This window comes from Mercurialis annua, linkage group LG3 (genome assembly GCF_937616625.2).
Source record: "Mercurialis annua linkage group LG3, ddMerAnnu1.2, whole genome shotgun sequence".
NCBI lineage: Eukaryota > Viridiplantae > Streptophyta > Magnoliopsida > Malpighiales > Euphorbiaceae > Mercurialis > Mercurialis annua.
Genome location: NC_065572.1, coordinates 59,634,197 through 59,656,362, shown reverse-complemented (window position 1 = coordinate 59,656,362; position 22,166 = coordinate 59,634,197). Strand labels below are relative to the sequence as shown.

Here is a 22,166-nt window from a genome sequence, read left to right as displayed (position 1 = left end):
ATCAATTCACACAACACAAAAAATTATAATTTTTAAGTTCAAAACTCTCAAAATCTGTAGTGAACTACCATGTTTTCCCAACCATACAAGAAATTGTCAATCATGCCAAAATGTGACAAATAACAAATTTTAAAATTTAGGACAAAAAATCAATGAATCACATCAAACTTTCAACATGTATCAATTTGAACGGCTTGCTTAATTGTCGGTTCACCCTAATCTTATCGATTTATGCTGACAAACAACACTTTGTACAATAGACATTCCAACCATTATTAAAACTAATGCCAAATTAAACATCACTCAACAATAGATAGAAAATATGGCACATCAATTGGAATTTTCAACATTATCAGAAAACATTTGCTAAAAATACTAAGGTCGTGGGTAGATAAATTTATTTTGTAAAAAGATTAATACTAAAAAACAAGTAAATTTTTTTATCTCAATCTCGCAAACAACGCGTGGTACACATACTTTATTTCTATGACAAAAAACTTAACCGAATATCTTCAAAATTAAAAATATAATAATTAAAAATTGATAAATAAAAATGAAAGGTTTCAATGCAAAAAGGTTTTACAATGCAGAAATCCAAATATATGGATCACCTACCTAAAAAATTCTCTCACCTTAGATGTCCCCATCTTTATAATTGGACTATTTTTGTAAGGATTTATTTGAAAGGAAACAAGATAGATAACATTTTGAAAGATTATCCGTTCTTTCTATTATTACAAACATTCCTTCAAAACAGAGCATATATATCTTAAGTTTTTTGTTTATCCCCTAAATAAGAATAAATATATATGTATCTTAATTTTTTTGTTTATCCTTTAAATACAGTGGAAAACTGTATTTGGTACCACCAATGGCATTATTGTGTTTCAAGAATCTCTCAAACCAATTAACAGACCATTTTGGAGTTCTTATCAGCTTCGTATCTGTAGCATAGAACCCCATTCTTACGGTATACCCATTTGTCCATTCAAAATTATCTATGAATGACCAAGCAAAATACCCCTTTACTCTGACTTTGTGATCACTGCAAAACAAAATTAATAATAATAATAATATTAATAATAATAATAATAATAATAGAAAAAAGTATACTATTGGTATGTGAACTTTTATGGATCCACTATTTATTTTCTAATTTTTATTTTTACTTAACTTTTAACATTTCAAAGAGATATTAAACAAGAGCTTTTAAGTCATTTTCAGTTACTAATGTGTCAAAACAATAAAAATTAGTTAAATGTTTTATATCATAATAATAATAAGAAATTTTATCCATTTACAACAAATTTAAAATTTGAAATAATACTTGAACTCACCAAATTGCTCTAAGCAGTTTCCACAAATGCAGAGTATGATATGATATTCTCCATATATCTTTAAGAGCATCTGATGGAGAAAGACCTACCGGATCACCAATTCCTGAACATATTTACAATTTCAAATATGTAAAATAGATATTTGAATTTCTATATTTTTGTTTATTAATATTGAATTCCTACACTTTAAATTTTATATACATTAGGTCCCTCCATTACGGAAATAAAATACGTATGTGCACTTCACCTGATTTTAGTGTAACTGTTATAAATTTTCTATATTTTTTTATATTTTAACTCTATTTAAAAGTTAGTCCTTGCACTTTCAGTTTTGTTTTATATTAAGTACCTAATTTAGATTTCTTTTTCATATGTATTGACAAATAGTAACACATACTATGATGGAGGCATCCAATATTTATAAAATTAAAAGTATAAAAGCTCAATATTGACAAATAAAAATATAGAAGATCTAATGCTAAAACCAAAATAAATACATGAACTCAAATATATGATATGCCATATCAATATTTTAGACCATAAATTTTTAATAGAGTTAAATTAATTAATAATTTTTATTTTCTTCAAAAAGGACTTACCATTTTCAGTTATATAAATGATTGGATTCCCATATTCATTTTTGACATATATTAGAGCGGTTTCAAATCCTTCAGGAGCAACATACAACCAAGATGGAGAAGCCTGCAAATGTACGTAAATAAGTTTTTTAAATTATTTTAAAAAATACTTTTATCTATCAATTATATACAATCATTTGTTTTCGATTAGATTAGTTTGATGTTAATGTGCTAATTTATGATCCCTTCCCACAAACATATTGTATAAATAAGAAAATGTATCAAATTACCACATCAATCATAACAATTGATACACAAATATTAAAGTTTTTTAATAAGAGATTCAATGTCTAATGCAAACAGGAAAAAAAGTAAACACTAACCTGGAAACCAATGCTTTGTCCATTTATATCACACTCTATAACAAAAAGATGGATATTTGAAGATAAATTATAACGTTCATTAAAAAAAAAAATTATATAATTAACCGATATTGATAAAACTACTTACTCGTCAAACTAACAGACATATCGGTTGTATATCGAATATGAGTCGGATCAGGATCAACTATGACATTGGCAGAGGGATAAGTTGAAGTATAGTAGTTTATACCAATAAAATCATAAGATCCTTTTAAAGAGTTGGATTCAGTTTCATTAAAAACTGGCAATCGATCTCCAACTAACTCTCGCATTATACTTGGATAGTCACCGTGCGTTATGGGTTTCATAAACCTGCGAACATAATAAAAAATTTATGTCATCAGATCATATCGTTAATCGAATAAATGGATATACCAATGAGCTGTAGCTCAAATGATATAAGCGCTGGACAACAAACTGTTAAGGTCGTAGTTCAATTCCTCCCACAAGCGTTTTTCCCTTTCTAATTATAAGAAAAAAATGTATATAGCTTATGTGGCAAGTAATACTAACCAACCAAACTCAAAATCAAGGTATCGGTAGACAGATTGAAGATCGTCTGCACTGGCGGAGTAAGGTTTTGCCCATGTTATATCAAGTGTTATACCAATCTTGCCATCAAAACCCTACAATTGTAAGAACAAGAAGATAATTTATTATGTTTTTATCTAGCATTAATTGAAATATTTGTAATGGTAATAAACATTTTACGTAACATTTTTACTTAAGTACATGTTTCTTATATGTTGCAACAGCTGCTGCATGAGCAAGGAGTAAATTATGAGCCACTATGTAAGGTTCAGTTCCTGAGTCTCCTGCAACGCATGCTGGATTAACCCAAGCTGAACCTCGGCCTGGAGCCAAAACACCCAAATCATAGCCTTGCCAAATGAAAATATGGGGTTCGTTGAAAGTGATCCAATTCTTCACTCTATCCCCGAATCTTTTAAAGCAAAGTTCCGCATAATCGTTGTAATCGGATCTATTATAAGTTCACAAAATTAGAAAAAACATTATAAAATCAAGCCATCAACCTATAAAAGAAGAATAGAAATTTGATCTCTAAACTTAAGGTAGAAGCAAAGTGATGAATTTCATGCTTACACTATGTTATGGCTTCTAAATCCACCATAGCTATCTTCAATATCTTGAGGAACATCCCAATGAAATATGGTTACAAAAGGCACCATTCCTGCATATCACATTTCACAATAGAGGATTTAATTACAAATATATATAATCAATAGATTTTATTTTTAATTTAAATAATACACCTTTGAAAAGGACCGATAGTAAGTAAAATGGCGCCACATCGTTTGTGATAAAGTATTTGTATACAATTATTATGCTGAATATTAATTATTATTTTATTATTTGAAAATGGGAAAATGAATTTACATCTCCAAAACTATAGTGAATTTATAAAATAGCAATAATAAAATTAAACCTTTTAAAATGAGACATTCTAAAATTAAAATGGAACTCATAGAAAATTTAAAAAGTTGTACCATTGTGTATAGTTTCATCGATAACTTTATTGTAAAAGTCGATTCCTTCCTCGCTTATTCCTTCACTTATTTTCCCACCTGCATTTTATAAAAGAATAGCTTCATATTACGTGTTACGTAGGTGGATCGTAATGTGACTCGTAAATTTATATACTAATCAAACTCATTAATAACTATGCAAATATATTTTATTTGTAATCAATATTATATTAATTAGAGTTTTCGTTAGAAAAAAATATTTTAATTTATTAATTTTAAAATTAATTGACTTCAATAATATTTATATATAATTTATTACATTTATTATAATTATACCATTATCAATGTATTATATATTATCAAAATTAAATTAGTTAGAGTTTGTTGGATTGGAAAATATATTGTGAGTTGTATTAAGTTTGTTTTAAATGATATTGTGTTTTATTTACACTTAATCTTAAATTAGTTAGAATTTTTGTTGAATTAGAAAATATATGTGAGTCGGATTAAAATTATTTATTATATTAATTATACTAATTAAATTTGTTATAATTATACTAATATATTTTAACATTATAATAAATGTTAAATTAGTTAGAGTTTTGTTAGATAAAGATAATTTTATGAGTTGGATTAAATATATTATAATTATAATATAGTGTTTTATGCATAATTAATATTAAATTAGTTAGAGATTTTGTTGAATTTGGAAATATATTTATTTTTTTAGTAATACAAATATTATATACTTTAGGCATAATATCTCCAAAAATCTCGACTTTTTATCCCCTGTTTCAATATCACCCTGACGCTGTAAAATCAACAATTGTATCAAAATTCACACTTTTCACTTTCAACTGTATCCATAAGTACTAAATTGACCTCTTTCTCATTAAAAATGGTTCCAACAAGTCATTCATTTTGAATTGTTCAAATGAAAAAGAGTTCAAATAATTCATTTATCATTTTTTTTTAATTTTTTTCGAATGAAAAAGAGTCTAATTTACAAAATTGGATACAATTGAAATCCAAATGTGTATATTTAGGTATAATTGGCGATTTTAAGGGTGCAATTGAGAAGGATAAAAGGTTGATTTTTTTTGTGAGATTATATTATATCATAATAGTAGTAGTTCAGTAGAAGTAGGTTGATATCTTACAAGTTTGCATGTAGGCTTATAAAAATATTGATATGCGGAATCCATCTTAAAATAAATTTATTTTACATATTTTATTTATGTGATTTTTTTAAAATATTAAGTTTTTCTAGTTTTTATATTTATTTTATTTGAAATTTGTAGGTTCTCTTTTGGATGAGGAGTGTGCATTACACTCACTGTGAAAAGTGTGAGGCCAATTTCAAAGAACAAAATTTTCCTGCTGTCTAGGCAGTAGGAAGTTCCTTCAACCTATGTGTTGGCAGTCTTCAAGGCGTGTTAGTAAATTTTTAATGAAATGGTTAATTAATCATTCCGGTAGCTATTAATTAACCACTTTAGTCCCTATATTTTTAAAGCAACCATTATTTTAACTGAATTACGAGAGTGAAATTAATTCTGATTAATTTCATTACAAATGGCCACCATATTATGGTTAAAGCTCATATATATACCAAATCCAACTTGAATGTCCAAAAACCAGGTATGTACTATTAAATTTGCAGAACTTAAGGTTTTGGCGCTAATGGCCAGAACAAACTCGTAAATACTTCATATATAATTAGTATTTTCATTATCACTTTCTGTTTAATCAAATATTTTATATATAATTTGTAATTAATATCTCTTATGATCAAAATATAATAACCAGTTTCCTATTATCTCAAATCTTATTGAAATCTGAAATCAAAACAAACAAATCTTAAATAAAAATGAATTAATCATTACACTTTGGGTACCATCATTTGCAGCAATAATTAATATCTTCATACATGCATCTGCTAATTAAATTTAATTAAGAACGAACCCACTTGGAATCGCTTGCATTAACTATGTGAATTTAACAAAATTCAGTTTTAGCTTTCGTAATTTTGTTCAAATGATTTATAAAAAAAGTTTTAGATCAAATAATGGTGTATGTTAAAATTTGAGGACTGAAATGGTAAACTAATCAATATTGAACTGACTCATTAACCAGTTCAGAAAACAATTATAACATTGTGTGCTGGCAGCCTGAGAGGCTGCCAGCACACAGGTTGCACGAATGACCTGCTGCCTAGGCAGAAGCAAATTTTTATTCTATTTTAAATATTGGCCTACTCGATTTTTAGATAAAATATGACACATCATCAAATTTGGAAGATGAATCAAGATAAATAATTTTTTTTTAAATATATAGACTTGTTAGATGAAAATACTTAAAAGAGGATCAAATAAACTAAAAATTAAAAATATTAGGCCTTTTTATCATTTTTATGTAAAAATTGTTAGTTGCTTAACAAAAAATGAGCAATAATTTCGTCCATAAAAAGATGGGTAATTGCAAATGCATACACGAACTTTACCCTAATTTGCAATTACAATATAAACTTCGAAACTTGGGAATGTTAGTAACCAACTTTCATTTTTGACAAATTGGTACACCGACCAATCACGTAATGACACACGGCAGTATATTACAATGTCTACGTTAGTGTTTTTCGTATTTGGTGTATCGATTTGCCAAAAGTGTAAAGTTGGTTACTAACATTGCCAAGTTTCAAAGTTTATGTTGTAATTACAAATTAGGGTAAAGTTCGTGTATGAATTTGCAATTAATCTTAAAAAGATCTATAAAATAAAAATCAAATAGTACAAACATGTCGAATAACAAATTTAAAAGAGATAAAATAATTAAAAAATTAAAAGTACATGGCCTTAGGTTAAGCCATATAAATATTGGTAAGAATTATGGAAAAGGATGGAGCAACTATATAAATATATAATACCTAATCGTCAAAGAAAATTAATATAAATTGGAACGGAAGAAAGAGATAATATATTTATCGAATATTATAGTACTTACTAGGTATTATTCTTGACCATGCAACGGAAAATCTAAAAGCATTCATACCCATCCGTTTATTCATTATTTCAATATCTTTCTGCAGGAACAATATTCACTATTGATCATATTCATAGTATAAAAAATTATAGTATATTCATAGTATAAAAAATTTGATCAAAAATCTCTTACTTGAAAATTATAATAAAATTCAGTTGCAATATCTCCATTGCTGCCATCGGTTATCCTTTCTGAAACAATTACAAACATGTTTAATTGTATACCACTAAGAGGGAGCAGAGAAAAAAGAAAAAAAATTAAATCACTATAAAAAATTCTGTATATGGCAACAAAATGTTTTGCAGCTAATTTTTTTTGCTGCTAAAAAACATTTTGCAGCATTAATTTAAAAAGTTGCTGCCATTAATCAAGTTATAGCAACATTATACAGCAAATTTTGTTACCAATTATTTAAGGCAACGTTTTATTAGCAGCAACATGCCACAATTTTTTTTTTATTGCTATATGTTAATAGTAACAATTTTAGTACTATTAGCAGCAAAAATGTTTGCTGCTAATTCTAGTATTTCTTGTAGTGAATATTTATGTGTTTATCGAATTATAGTTTTTTTTATAAAATAGTTATTGAATTATAAAAATTTATAAAACCGTTACCAGACTATTAAATTTTACAAAATAGTTATCAAAAAAATTATAAAAAAAATTACCGAACTATAATTTTTTATAAAACAGTTACCAAACTATAAATGCGAATAAGAAAAGATTGTACAATCATGCAACAATCCATCAATTATTTTGTAAACTAATCATAGTTCGGTAATTATATTATTAAAAAGACTATAGTCAGATAAATTTTATATAATTTTTTATAGTTCGGTTACTGTTTTATAAATATATAATAGTTTTATAACTGCTTCATAATTTTTCATAATTCGATAACCACTTTATAAAAAGAATATATACTTCACTAACTATAAACATATTTAACCTAAAAAATAACCTGGATAATCATGAGTAAATGTATCCCATGTGTGAACTCCTCTTTTCTCAGCTGCACCTTCAGTCTGAAAATATTTCACAAAAGCTATATAACTAATCATTTTGTTAAACTCAAATTTCAATATGTAGGTACATACTTTAATAGAAATTAAATTTTTTTAACCTTTCTCATCATAACAACAATAAAATATTACGGTATTAAGCTTTTCTTTACTAAATTATTTGCTACAAAATTACTCTTAGGAGTTTTTAAGCAGAAATTTCTCATGTTTTCGATGTGTCCACTAAGAATAATCATACAACGCAACGGTTGCGCCCCGTCATTCGTGCAATAAACCAATGAGGCGTTAATGTTTAATGATAAAAAAAATAAGCAATAACAAAAGATTCCCTATCGCAAATGATTATTAGCTTGTTGTAAAAATGACGTGGCACATCCGTTGTGTGGAATAAATATTCCTCCACTAATATAGACAAACCAATAAGCTTGGACCGCATTGATCCTCACAAAATTTAAACTACTGTATAACTTTTTAGTGGCCAGATTTTGGTTCGTTCCAATTTTAGTTATTAAATTTAGTTATTAAACTCTGATTTTGTTTCGACGGGAGATTTTCAACATGAATTGAATACACGGCTGCCAAATTTTATTTTGTTTTGCTCAAAACTTCTACATATATGTATAACTAGTTTAAAAATTCAATGCTTAATTAAAATTATGTATGAATGACGAATTTTCAAAAAAAAAAATACAAATAAAAAATGAAATAAAATGTGGCCGCCGCGTTAGAATTTCCGGCCGAAAAATTCATATTAGCACGGAATTAAAGTCTAATAAAAGAATTAAACAAATTAAAGTTTGGTCACCAAAATATAATGAAATAATAGTATAAATATCAACATGATTTATTACCCAATATATTGAGGTCCAGTTAGTACTCTCAAATTATGAGAATAAAATTTTGAATTTGAATTTAAAATTTCAATCTATCATTTTTATCCTCAAATTGATACCTGATAAGCAGACAAGGCCGTTCCCCAAATAAAACCATCTGGAAAAGAAGAACAATCAAATATCGGAAGATCCTCAGGAGAAGTATCTTGGGAAGTAATGACTGTCTCCATAATGCTTTGTTTCTTTTAAACTTTGGTGTACATTTCTCATGGCAATTCTCCATTTATATAGCAATTTCTCAAGGACAAGGGTCTACTTGTTCACGTCAATGAAATAGGGCCAAGACCATATTTACGTCCCTGTTTCTTCAAAATTTCATTTATTTAATTTTCTTTTTCAAAATTTATTTTTGATCTAATTCTTATATTTAATTTATTTTAGATTCTTTTAAGTTTCTTTTAAATGGAATAGCGTGCAGTATACTACTCTGTGGAATACACGTGAAACTGAATTGAAATGTCCAACTAACATGATATTTTGGCAAAATAGACCGCATCATCAAATTTAGAAAGAGACTAGATAAATAGAAATTTATAAGTAGAAGAGTCTATTGAATACAGACGTTAAGTTCCTCGTGTATAATTGCATTTGCAGAGCGGTGGAGTATTATAAGTCCTATAATTAGGGTTTTTTTTATTATTTTTAGAAGTTTAAATTTTTTCATAATTATTCTTATTCGCTGTAAAGGATTGGAATTCTCTCAAGTTAATTTGAATTTAAGGGGGTAATATTCACGATTTATACGGTTCATTATAAGGTGTAGATTAATTTGATTAAAATTGTAGCAAATTGACCTGCACCGTTTATCTTATAATGAACGGTTTAGATTATGATTATGACCCCCTTTAAGTTCAAAATGAACTTGAAGAATTCCAATTTTTTTTTAAATTATTTGCCATCTAGTCTTGTAGATGTGCTGATAAAATTGCTCATTTATCGAAAAAAAAAATTGAATAAAAAAGCTTTGAGTAGAAAAAGACCATACAAATAAAAATTTAAAGTATGTACAAGTCTTTTGTCATTTTAGATATGAAAGGCAACATAATCACAAAAATTAAAGTAAATACAAGTCTTTTGTCTTTTAGATATGAAAGGCAACATACACACGCTAACAAAATAGTAAAGTTTAAAGAAGGTTCAGATCATGAAAAGATATATAATATAGAACCAACTAACTCATGTTTTCTCAGCCCTTGGATTGCTTGACTATATCCTCCACTGTCCGATAGTGAAGCTTATGATTTTCAATGATAAAATCTTTGTTTGAAAAACCGAATCGGTGGCCAAACTGGTGAGGCCACTGGTTTTCAGTTCAACTGGTTCAACCGGATAAATAGAATGATTAAAAGTTAAAGAGTACAGGTGAATGGGTTATTGCTTTTAACTCCCATCAAAACAATAATGATATGTCGAAAAGTAAGTTTTTGTTAAAGATTTGAAGTCAGATGGACTTTTATGTAAATTTAAAAATTAACTTTTTATTTTTTTTAGATTTAGAGATAACTTGCGGCCATTAGATCAGAACTACTTAGTAATGCTAGCCATTAATTTTCTTTAAACCTAATTTCCTTTTCCTTCTACTCTCTTATTCTCACCAGCTGTTAGTTTTAAATTTCTACTTTCAAATTTCCACCTTCTTTCCCTGTAGTTTCCTTGTAAGCTCACATCTTCCATTTTCTTAACTAAACCAACACAATACCATATTTACTATATAGAAAATATTGATATAACTACGGAAAGACTATAGAAGACAGATTTAATTTAGAGAAAACTTGCCGGTTTTGAAAAATAACCGGTTCTCCGATTTGCCTGTTCTTTACAGTTTTTTCCGGCATTTCCGAGCTAAATCGCAAATTTGGTTTTAGGGGTCAATACTGGACCGGACTCTGGTTGTCGGTCGAACTGGGCGGTTCCGTCCGATTTTTAAAACGCAAATAAAACTATGTTAATTGAATGATGACTTTACAATTTTGTTTCAAAAAGATCTTGTGATTAATATTAGGCTTAACTATTTTATAAATAGCAAATCTTTATGAATTTTATTAATTAGGTCTAATTACTTTAAAAAAATCACCTTATAACATTTTTTGATTTATATCTTGATCTAGTAAAAAGTTTATTTGTACCCTATTTTTGATTTTTCATTTTCGTCTCTACCCCGAAGTACTAAATTGATCTCTTTTCATGTACAAAAAGGCTAAAATAATTCGTCATATTTAACTAATATTTTAATTAGACATTAATATTATTAATTGTACAAAAGTTCCTTCTTCTGATTTACTCCTTCCTTCCACGGAAGTAGGAATCGCTCCTCCTTCCATGTCCTCCTTCCATATAAGAAGGAGAGCTCCTCCTTCCGTGGAAGGAGAAGCAACAAACGAAAAAAAAAATATTTTTAGAAAAACTAATTTGGCGGGTTCAAATAATCGGAGGAGTACGGTGGTAGGTCGAAAATGTTTTTTTAATTAATTTAGTTGTTTTAATAAAATATCTAAAAACAATGGATTATAAGATTTTTTTGAACATTTTTGAAATTGGGGGACTTATTTGTATTTTTTTAAATAAGAAAAAATATGGTGTAACCCTTCTATTTAGTTGTTTTTAATGTTTTTATCCTTATATTATTTAAATAGTCAATTGTACCCTTTTTCGGGGTAGAGACGAAAACAAAAAATTAAAAATAGGGTACAAATGAAGTTTGTCCTAGGTCAGGTATAAACGAAAAAAATATTACAAGGTGGAGGTTTTTTTTAAGTAATTAGGTCTACTAATTACAATCAAATCTTTAAATTTTATAATAATATTAAATATGAAAATGTTTTATGTAATTATGATCAAAATTTTAAATTTTATTTTTAAAATTCAATTTTTTTTATTAATTGTGATCAAATATTCAAATCTCAGTTACGCGGATCCCAAGAGAAAAGATATCGAATTTCAAATCGGAGATTACGTGTTTCTCAAAGTATCACTGATGAAGGGAGTTATTCGTTTTGGAATGAAAGGCAAGTTGGCTCCGAGACATGTCGGACCATATCAGATTGTAGAACGTATAGGCTCAGTCGCCTATAAGTTAGACTTGCCATCGGAGATGTCGCAAGTTCATCCTGTCTTTCATATTTCCATGTTTCGGAAATATGTAGCAGACCCTTCTCGAGTAATTCAACCGCAAGTGGTGGATGTGAGCAAAGAATTGACTTACGAAGAACGGCCAGTGCAGATTGTCGACACGCAGATACGACAACTGCGGACGAAGAGAATTCCGATGGTGAAAGTTCTATGGAGGAGTCAATTCATAGAAGAGTGCACGTGGGAGATATAGGAGGATATGAGACAGAAATATCCATACTTATTTACTCAAGGTACGTGGCTAAAGTTTTAAATTCGAGGACGAATTTATTTTAAGGGGGGGTGAATGTAATGCCCCAAAATATTTTAAGATAATTAAGTCGTGCCACCTGTCGAGATTTTCGATAAATTAAATTAAGAAGAATTTAATTTAATTATATCGGGAATTTGGAATAATTTTATTAAGCGATTTAGCGGGATTTAAGGATTTAACTTTGAAAATTAATATAAAATAAATTATAAATCCCGTAACGATAATTATTTCGTCAAAGTCCGCGAAATAATTTATAGTATTTATGGTAAAAGTTTCGAGTCAATCGGAGACTGTTTAAAATTTGGACGCGAATAGGTTTTGGATTAAATTGCAACTTTTGAAAAGTTTCAAGGACCAAGTTGCAAACTGACCATTTTATATATGATTTCCTTCAAATGAAGGAAAGGTTCAGAACCTTAAAATCCTTCATCAGATCATTTCTTCGTTTCCTTCGATGATCGAATACGTTCCGTCGCACGATCTCCGTTTCTCGTTCGTTTTCGACGTTTCTTAACTCGAATCGATCGTATTTCGAAGGCCAATCACGGTAAGCAAGTAGTTTCTCCATTTGTTTGAGTTTATTTGATGGAAAAACGATTCGAAACGATAGGTTACGGCGAAACTGTATCGCGATTACATATTCGATTCGATTTAAACGTTTTTATTGTGTTTTTGGATGGATTTAGATGTTATTTTGGTGTTAGATACGTTGGGAAAGTCGTTAAGCACGTCAGGATGAGTTTTGGTGCTGTTTGGTGCGGAATAGGGGCTGTTGCCTTCGCTGTCGCGACGCGACGGGCATTGTCGCGACGCGACGGGCATTGTCGCGACGCGACGGGTGATGTCGCGACGCGACAAGTGTTGTGGCGACGCGACACCCCTTGGCACGTCGTGCCAAGGTCATTTTTGGGTCCCTTCAGTCGTTTTCGACCTCTCCCGATGCCTGGAACTTGGATTAGACGTTTCTTGAACTGATTTAAAGCTTTCGGACGATGATTTAACAAAGAAACAAACGTGAGATTGTAATGTTCAATTAATGATTAAGAGGTTAGGTTTAATGATAAACCTAAAGCTGTATTGAAGCTAAGTCGAAGATTTGCTAAGTTAAATGAAAGTGAATCGAGTAAGACGTGATTAGAATTCAACGAGTTATGTCGTGTCTTGAGTCTAGAATCAATCCTAGAATAGGATTCTGATGTAAGTCAATTGTTTTTAAATCGTCTTAGATTAGGCGAGGCAAGAACCAGCTGGACCAGGAGCTCGAGAAGCTTGACGTTTCTGAGCACTGAAGTATTTTGGATAAGCGTTTTCTGTGAGTTTATACGATTTGCTTTTAAAGTATTTATTTAAGCAATTACTTTATATTGCTTTGCGTTTGATTTGCATGTTTATAGTGCGAAATCTTTATATGAATTGCATATACGCTTGATTTGAAACCAGTATTGATCCGATGAAACGTGCTACCTATTGAGCGGCAATAGGACTGTGTGATCACCAGTTTTGATTTGATACAACTGTAATAAGATTAAGAACACGAATTTTGAAGTCAGATGTACGAATGTGATACGAGAGTGAACTCGGTTACAGTGTAACCTGAGCCCCGTATCTAGTGGGTTGGACCCACCATTGGACTTAAGAGATTTTTCGCGACTGACGTGGTAGAGTGTGAATACTCCCGGGCCGAACTATTGGATAAGTTTCCTTTGAGTACATACAATTAGCATGTTCGAGGATTAGGGTTTCAATCGGATCCTGTACTTGGCTGCATATGATTGATTACAGTTTTATGTTTTATTTGAATACTTATTAGTAAATGTATGAACTCACTCAATATATCCCCATATACACCCCTCACAGATTTCCTTTTGACATAACGGACTTCTATCCTACTTCCAGAAGTCTGTATTTTTGAAAGTATGTAAAAAAACAATACCTTACTCTTAGAGCTGCATTAGATAGGTGTTTTGTAAGCCAGTTTGTGATATATGGTTTTCTGTAAATATAACTTTAATGTTTTAAAGTTTTAAATGTTTTATGCTTGCTGCGTTTGATATCTGAGACTGCCAGAGGATATGTATGCCTGGCATATGTTTCCAGCATGACACGTGTTTATGTCTGTCATGCATGACGTTTATGAATTGCAAAAAATTATTTTATGTTTTGAGGCTTGCTACGGGTTTCGGAGCAACCACTCCCATTCCCTAGCGCCGGTCTCGGCCCTGAGATTGGGTCGTGACACTAAGACCTGTTACAAAAGCCTCAAGCCATAGCAAATCCCATCCTTGACAAGCCAAACCAGAGAAACCTCCACAATTCCAACAACAACCAACTTAAATAACAAACCGCCGAGTCTCATTAATCATGATGTCTAAAGTGCTATTAGTGTTATAAATTTTAAACTTATCAAGTAAAATATCTTTGACCTTCTTGACTATACTCTCAGGCCTTTTTATTTTATTTTAGGAAGATCTTCCTATTCCTCACATTCCATAAAAAATAGGTGATAGCAGCCAAAGTAACCCTTCTGAAGTTGGCTATTTTTCTTTTCCCATTAACTTTCCTACAAAACCAGCTGACAACTCTTCTCTATGAGTTAATTTGATGAATTCTGCATATAGGCTTCAATCTGTTCCAAACTGCTTTTGCAAAGTCACACTCATAAAGACAATGGTCTATAGTTTCCACCTCCTTGTTGCACATGACACAAATATCATCAGGGATCACTCCCCATTTCTTAAGCTTATTCTTGGTCTTCAATCTCCTTTTAATGGCTAACCACATAATAAAATTGTTTCTGGGTATGGAATTGTATCCCCACACCACTCTGAACCAAGATTGATTCATATTTTGCTCCCTAATCATTTTCCGAGTTCTGCCTATGGAGAATTTATTCTGATAAATAACTTTCCACTTCATCATATCCTCATACTCCCTTCTAACAGTAAAATTGTTCTTCACATAATCCCAGGCTTCCTCAATAGCCTCATCTTTAGGATCAGGGAGAACCCAACTATCGTTCCTCCATAAGCTGGCTATAGTAGTGTTTTTAGGGATGTCTGAGTCTCTCATTTTAATCATAAGAAGAGAAGACCCATGTAACCAAGGATCTTTTTAAAAATCTGTGTTTTTACTATCTTCCAACTTGAACTCCAGGACTTTTTTAGCTTCATTCCTAATGTTAAGAATGCCCCTCCAAATCCAACTAGCTTTCTCATTACTGTTGATACCCCAGAAACTGCTATTTTTCATCTTGTTGGCTTTAACCCACTTAACCCATAGAGAATCTGAATTGTTGTAGATGTGCCATATATGCTTTTTGATGGCTGCTTTATTCCACGAATGGATATCTTTCACACAAAGCCACCTTTCTTTTTTACGCTTAGGAATTTCACTCTAAGCTACCATTGCAGTGTACCTACCCTCTTCCTTACCAGTCCATAAGAATCTAGAGCAGATCCTTTGAATCTCTCTAATAATGCTCTTAGGAAGAATTAAAATAGATGCCCAAAACACATGCATACTCATTAACACATAGTTAATTGTCACGACCCATTTTCATGAATCGTGACCGGCGCTAGGGTATGGGTAATATAGTACCGAAACCCGTAGCTAGCCTTTCATTTAATTCATAAACACATAAACCTGCAGAAAACCAATGCTCGGGGGCAACCGAGACTTCAGCCTAAACTAGCAATTATAATAATCAACAGTTAATATAACATGCTTATTCAATTTTGGGTCTAAAAGGCATAACATAAATAATCCGAAATAAATACATAACATGCCAGAGCAATATAACCAGTCAGACAAATCCGACAAACAACTGTAATAACAATAATAAAGACGTCTAGTCAACTACTGCGGTCTAAGAATAAAATAGTTTGACAGTTTATCAAAATAAATGGAACCTCCGAGGAAAAGTAAATGCGGAGATCACCAGACTCTCTCAGATCATAACCCTGGGAAAATTGGGAAAACAACGGGGTCAGATATACTGAGATGAGTTCATACCACTATTTACATTTATTAAGTGGAAAACCTTTAAAACGTTTAAAACATTTAATAACGATATTACAGATAATAGTTGGAACCCTAATCCACAATTCTAAATAATAATCATAATCCAATAGGTCTGGTCCCGAGAGCTGAGCTACACCGAGTTACCACTGACCACACTTATACCAGAGTCCCGAGAGCTGGGCTACACCGAGTTACTCTACTTGGTCCCGAGAGCTATGCTCACACCGAGTTACCACATTACCATAATTACCTTTCCCAGATCATTACCGGTGCGCACGCAGTCCTAATGATGCCCATTAGATAGCATGTTCCAACTAGTAGCCATAATATAAAAACATTTAGAAAAATATACGTACAGTAAATATTTTATATAAAAACAATTTACTTAATAAAGCGGTAAATAGTAAGTACAAACTCACTGCTTGCTAATCCACGTGAATACCGGCAAGCAACTAATCCTGGTTCGCCTCTGGAGCACGAACAGTAGACGGGTCTAGACAAATAAAATAATTATTAAAAACAGACCCTAACTCTAGAGAGTACTAGACACCACATAGGACTAGCACAGATAACACGTCGGAATAAAACAAACCAAATTAACACAAAAATACCCAATAGGTAATAAAGCCCAATTAATACAAGTCTATTGAGTTCCCGCTTTAAAATATAACCCGGAAGGGTAACCCAAATAAAAATATTATATTCAATTTAATAATTCCAACGTAGTGAGTCAACTGAGTCAATCACGTCGCTCTGTTTCTTCTCACATGTCGGGTGACTAATGTCTAACCCGACCCAACCATTTATATCAAAAATATACACCACAGATTATAATATCAAAAATACTAATTTTGATAAAATGAAATTCACATATAAAACGGAACTAAATGACAATCACATAATAAAATAATTCACATCTAGCAATCAATAAAGATACATAAATATAATTAATTATATTTATCTCAATCGTTCAACAATCTAATTATTGGATGACGCTACCGACAATCTACTCTATTTGTGTCTCTTAAATATTTATGGGACATAAAATCCATAAATTATTTTATGTCTAATAAATAAGAAAAATAAAATACTAAAATAACAAGTTTTATTAAAATTTTCTATTACTAAGTAATAATTATGTTTATTAAAAGTCTAAACTAATATATTTAGAATTATTTTAAAAAAATAACATAATGAACTTAAATGAAACCAAAGAGAAAAATGAAGATACGAATATATACTATTTAATTAACTTAAGATTTCAAAACCGTTAAATTTGTTTGGGGTACTTATCACTTTTTTTTAAAGACTAAAAATAAATTATACCAAAATCAATAAAATTAGAACAAAACTTTGTCTCCTATGCAATGACAAGTACAGGTTATACATTTGATAAAAAAAAATAGAGGATAAGAAAGGCAAATTAAATTATTATATTATCGTCCCAAATAAATGTAATTAAACAATATGATTATTGAAAACTGTGCCAAGATATGGCAAAACAAAAACAATTATGCATAGAATGAAAGGTAATATTATCAAATAATAATTCTGAGTTCATAATAATAACCCTATAGAACAAGTGAAATACCTTTTGATAATCAACTTCGAAAAGACGGCTGAGATTAATGTTTACCCAAGTAATTAGGTTTCTCCCAAAATGAAATTATTTCCCTTCAAGTATTATCAAATATTGATTATAATAAAATTATTATGTGCAGCATATGAGCCGCATCACTTTAACTGTCTTGGTTTTCCTAAAAAAAAAAGTTAAGTCTCCTATAAATATACATTATTAGGTTTAGGGTTTTCAATAGAAAAATTTGAAATTCCAATTATACCCATTGTTTTGTTACCATTAATATTATTATTACTACTATTATTATTATTATTATTATTATTATTTATCAGATGATACAATAATAGTGTGTCAATTGAGACACTGTTCTAATTGTATATACATGGCCACGCCAACAAGGCACATGCAAGAGAGAAAAAATAAATCTTGGGCCACATGAGCCCAACCGACGAAATTACATAAGTCATGGGTCAACAGACCCAACATAACCCGCACACGAATCGAACCACGACCGAAACAAGAAACGACTTAAATATTATCGAAAGATCGACGGAAAAAGCCAAAGAAAAATACGGGATATTACATTCTCCCCAACTTATTAAAAATTCGACCTCGAATTTAAAACAGAATCAATTAAAACTTATCAGAACAACAAGTACACAAACAAGAATCTAAATCACATAAGCAACGATACACGTATCTCAAAAAAGGAGGAAAGGATAATGAATTTGCATATTGGACTCCGTCTTTCAAGTGCACTCCTTAACATAATGATTATTCTAGAGAATATTGACCATCAAAATCTCCTTTTTCCGCAACTTACGCACTTGTGTATCAACAAACTCAACAGGTATTCCCTCGTACGACAACTTAATACCACCACTTGCATAAACTGAACTATCTCAAATGGTCACAAAAGGCATCAACACTGATTTCCCCTGAACTTAAAACGATAATGCCGTTTCTAGGTGAAATTAAATGAGGGAATACAACTCGTCTGAAATACTTAGGATAATTAAAACGAACCTCAAATCTCTTTCAAAGATAACTCTAATCAAAATTTCTACTTAGAGAAGGTCAACACAAGACGAAAAACGCCGGAAATATATGGGGTATTACATTCTCCCCAACCTATGAAAAATTTGTCCTCGAATTTTAAATCTGAAACTGATTCGCAGTTAAAACGGTCACAACACACATATGCGCAAAATTCTGATTCTAACAACTTGGCGCTCCACCGATTACTCGATCAAGACAATTGTGAACAATCAAAAATTATCCAACTAAGAGTCACAATTACCCTTAAAGAAGTGGCTTCCAAAACTAGCTCGAATCTTAACGATTACGAAATTCATGTCATCAAGGTTCAAAAACAATCTCGAAGTTCAAACTAGAGTTCTTACTATATCAACTCTAACGTTTCAATCAATAACATTGAAAAACACAAACTGATATAATCTTGCGTTTTATAACACTTACTCACTTGTCTACTTATAACGAGCTCGACACCAAAATAATCAATAACAGTACTCAATAACATCTAATTAATATTTCGGCCAAATCAAACGCTACTAGGATCATCCGGTCCAACGATTAACACCAATACCATCAACTCCGCGAATCATAAAACACAAAAGCTCATATCGCCATTCCTAACTCATGATAACAGAATCTCTAAATTAGTAACAAACAATCTCAATCATAATTATTCCTCCAATCATTAAAAAGATAAACAGCCTGTAATAGCCTAAGGTAACTAACCATCAATTTACATCCTAACTATGTTTCACAAACTTAACTTTATTCCACACACAAAAGGTTCGATATCCAAACAAAACGATGTCCAAATTTAAACAATAAAACCCTCAATCAACATAATCGACCAACCAACCTTATTGTCAAAACCTCACCCATCACGATCATTAGATTGATGAACACACAAATCTGAACCAACTCAAATATTCAACTTATTCAATAAATTGACTATAACCTCGTATACAACAAAAGATCAATACGACCTGTTTACTACAACCAGATTGTTAGTTATGCTCAAAATAAACCCCTGTGGGTATAAAATCTTTTAATACAAAATCTTTTATATACAAAATTTTCCACCCTGTTTAAAAGACTCTACGTCTTACACCTCCTTTTTCATTCAAAATCGAAATACATTTACCGTTGAAAAACCATCGGTTTTGTAAGCCGTTGGAAATTTTCAAAATATCCACATTTTGAATCTGAAATTTTCCCTTACTTTTCAACACATTTGAAAATTTATGAAACAGTTCAACTGATAAAATTGTGTTCTCTTTAAACCAAATTGTTAAAACACCTTTTAAATAGTTTATAATTTAAAATCCAAATGTGGCAAAATCCTTCGTATTCAAAATACACATTGATGTTTTAAACATCCCAAAATTTTAAGTCGCTTCTAAATTTTTCTCAAACAAAACACTATTTGAAGAATCGTTCAACCGGAAAAAAAATCCTTTTGAATCAATTTTTAATGAAATTTCTCCCTTTCCTCAGAAAGGTAAAATCATCAATGTAAACCTCTTGTTTATAACATGTATTTATATCAATACACCAAAATACTTTGGACCATTTCCAATCTGGAAAGATAAAGTTTCTTTTAAAAACTTAGTGTATACACACACATGAGCATAACCAACATCCTTAATCCATAAATTCTAAAATCACAAATCGTAATTTATCACAAAAGCTTTCTATTCTAAAATACTCTATACCGCACTTAACACAACTAAAATCTCGAGTGCAACCTCAAAACCATTCTTACTTATAACCACAAGATTCTGATACTACAGACCAATCACTCACAATGTAAACGTCCAATATCAATCACCATCATCACAGAGTATTTGTCTAGCTACCTTTCGGTAACAGTTTCAAAATCATTTGAAATTCAACAACTTTATAAATAATTATATCATAATGTGACTCGCGAGTTTGTTTCAAAATATCTTTCTCATAGCACTTTATCGATAAAATCTATTTTACATAATTGTGCGCCAGGGTGATGACATCTCTCATCCCTAAAGAGTTGCATCCAACCCTAATCATTTCTATGCACGTGATGCATGTACTATTATGCATGTATCAATTATTAATTTATCTTTTATTTAGTGAACATACTCAGTGTTCAATGCAATCCTATTCGTGACATTCAAAATGCATGTTCATGATATGTCTGGGCACAATTACGTGTTGAAAATATTTTAAATATTTCAGCAAATCAATCTTTGAAATTCATTTTCCAATAAAACATTTGTTAGACGTTACACTCTATGAGATGTGCACTCGATAACCTCAAAATATTTTTCAAAATTCCTTACTTGTAACCTAGCAACATTCGATGCTATATAACAACTCAACCTAAAAAAAAATTTCATTACAACTCTGCCATATAAGATATCCCCCTGACCTCAATTTATACTGAGTTTATTTCCAAGGAGTATAGCACATAAAATACGTTCCTATAATTTACCGCCAACTCCTGCATCGCATCCTCAAACTTGATGGAAACACCAGTGTATTAATACACAGGTCTATCTTCTCGGTTCAGAGTTTCCAATATCCGTTCTACGATAATCAGAAATTATCAAACAATCCAAGGGAATATTTTCCTCATCTTCCTCGATATCGAAATCCAAAGATTTCGATCCAAGAATCATACATCAAGGTAAGCCAACCTTGACCAGATGAAATAAATCATCTCACGTGCTACTTCGCACGAGAGACGAAGAAAAGCAATCAACTTAGTCTAACAGGTAAGCAAATTATACCACGCAATAAAATCAAAAATATTATGATTCCTACGAACCATAAACCATGTACGTGTTGCCATTGAACACAAATAACTCAAACATACTTAAAAGTCAAATCGGAACATGCCACAACATTTCCTTGAAATCTCATTCCAAACTCACCATGTAATTATATCATCCTTCAATAGTACGCTTCAAAATTTGTTTTGAAACTTAAAGTCAAATACGAAAACTTCCAAATTTTGTTGAGCCCCGCGGTTAAAACAAAATCACAATTTGTAAAAATCTCTTCTTATTAATCAGTTGCTTTAAAACGGATACCCAAGTATCTCAAACCATAAATTCATCGAGCTAGCCGAGTCATTACAACTACCAAGCTCAACTCCTAAATTTGGAAGACCCAAGTCGAACCCAAAATAATCGTTTATAAAACGTATTCAAAATATTGGTAATTCCGGAAGAATATTTTAATAAAATTTTCATCCTTTCAAATTTGGAAGCTCAACTAAAACCAACCGCTAAACGGTATTTTAAAGCTCAAGTGAGAAATTTTTAATTTCAAACATCTATTCTGTAAATTCCAAAATTTTTAAAATGCTGACATACTACAACATGATAA

At 30.6% G+C, this 22,166-nt stretch overlaps 3 protein-coding genes across 3 annotated transcripts; 1 reads left to right on the top strand and 2 right to left on the bottom strand.

Moving 5' to 3' along the window:
- Nucleotides 1-702: 702 nt before the first annotated feature.
- LOC126674484 (beta-glucosidase 24-like) lies at nucleotides 703-8,961 on the bottom strand. Its single transcript, XM_050368935.2, has 13 exons — nucleotides 8,841-8,961; nucleotides 7,828-7,891; nucleotides 6,999-7,057; nucleotides 6,828-6,906; nucleotides 3,846-3,923; nucleotides 3,442-3,529; nucleotides 3,070-3,319; nucleotides 2,851-2,963; nucleotides 2,426-2,649; nucleotides 2,299-2,333; nucleotides 1,937-2,039; nucleotides 1,338-1,440; nucleotides 703-1,045 (listed from the first exon to the last, which is right to left on the bottom strand). Exons 1-13 carry the CDS (start codon nucleotides 8,949-8,951, stop codon nucleotides 817-819), a joined length of 1,536 nt encoding a protein of 511 aa, XP_050224892.1. The 5' UTR covers nucleotides 8,952-8,961; the 3' UTR covers nucleotides 703-816.
- A 2,794-nt stretch (nucleotides 8,962-11,755) lies between these two features.
- On the top strand, nucleotides 11,756-12,103 carry LOC126672768 (uncharacterized). The gene has a single exon (XM_050366720.1). The coding sequence runs from the start codon at nucleotides 11,756-11,758 to the stop codon at nucleotides 12,101-12,103; it is 348 nt and encodes a 115-aa protein (XP_050222677.1).
- Nucleotides 12,104-14,749: 2,646 nt separating this feature from the next.
- On the bottom strand, nucleotides 14,750-15,232 carry LOC126672767 (uncharacterized). Its single transcript, XM_050366719.1, has one exon. The coding sequence runs from the start codon at nucleotides 15,230-15,232 to the stop codon at nucleotides 14,750-14,752; it is 483 nt and encodes a 160-aa protein (XP_050222676.1).
- Between the last annotated feature and the right edge of the window lie 6,934 nt (nucleotides 15,233-22,166).

Excerpts from the sequence above, each read along its gene's own strand:
- LOC126672768 (XM_050366720.1), top strand. The coding sequence starts at position 11,756 with ATGAAGGGAGTTATTCGTTTTGGAATGAAAGGCAAGTTGGCTCCGAGA.
- LOC126672767 (XM_050366719.1), bottom strand. The coding sequence starts at position 15,232 with ATGAGAGACTCAGACATCCCTAAAAACACTACTATAGCCAGCTTATGG.
- LOC126674484 (XM_050368935.2), bottom strand. The coding sequence starts at position 8,951 with ATGGAGACAGTCATTACTTCCCAAGATACTTCTCCTGAGGATCTTCCG. Across the intron at positions 3,924-6,827 it reads ATGGTCAAGAATAATACCTA|GTGGGAAAATAAGTGAAGGA; the intron begins GTAAGTACTATA and ends TATAAAATGCAG. Across the intron at positions 2,040-2,298 it reads GACAAAGCATTGGTTTCCAG|GCTTCTCCATCTTGGTTGTA; the intron begins GTTAGTGTTTAC and ends GTACATTTGCAG.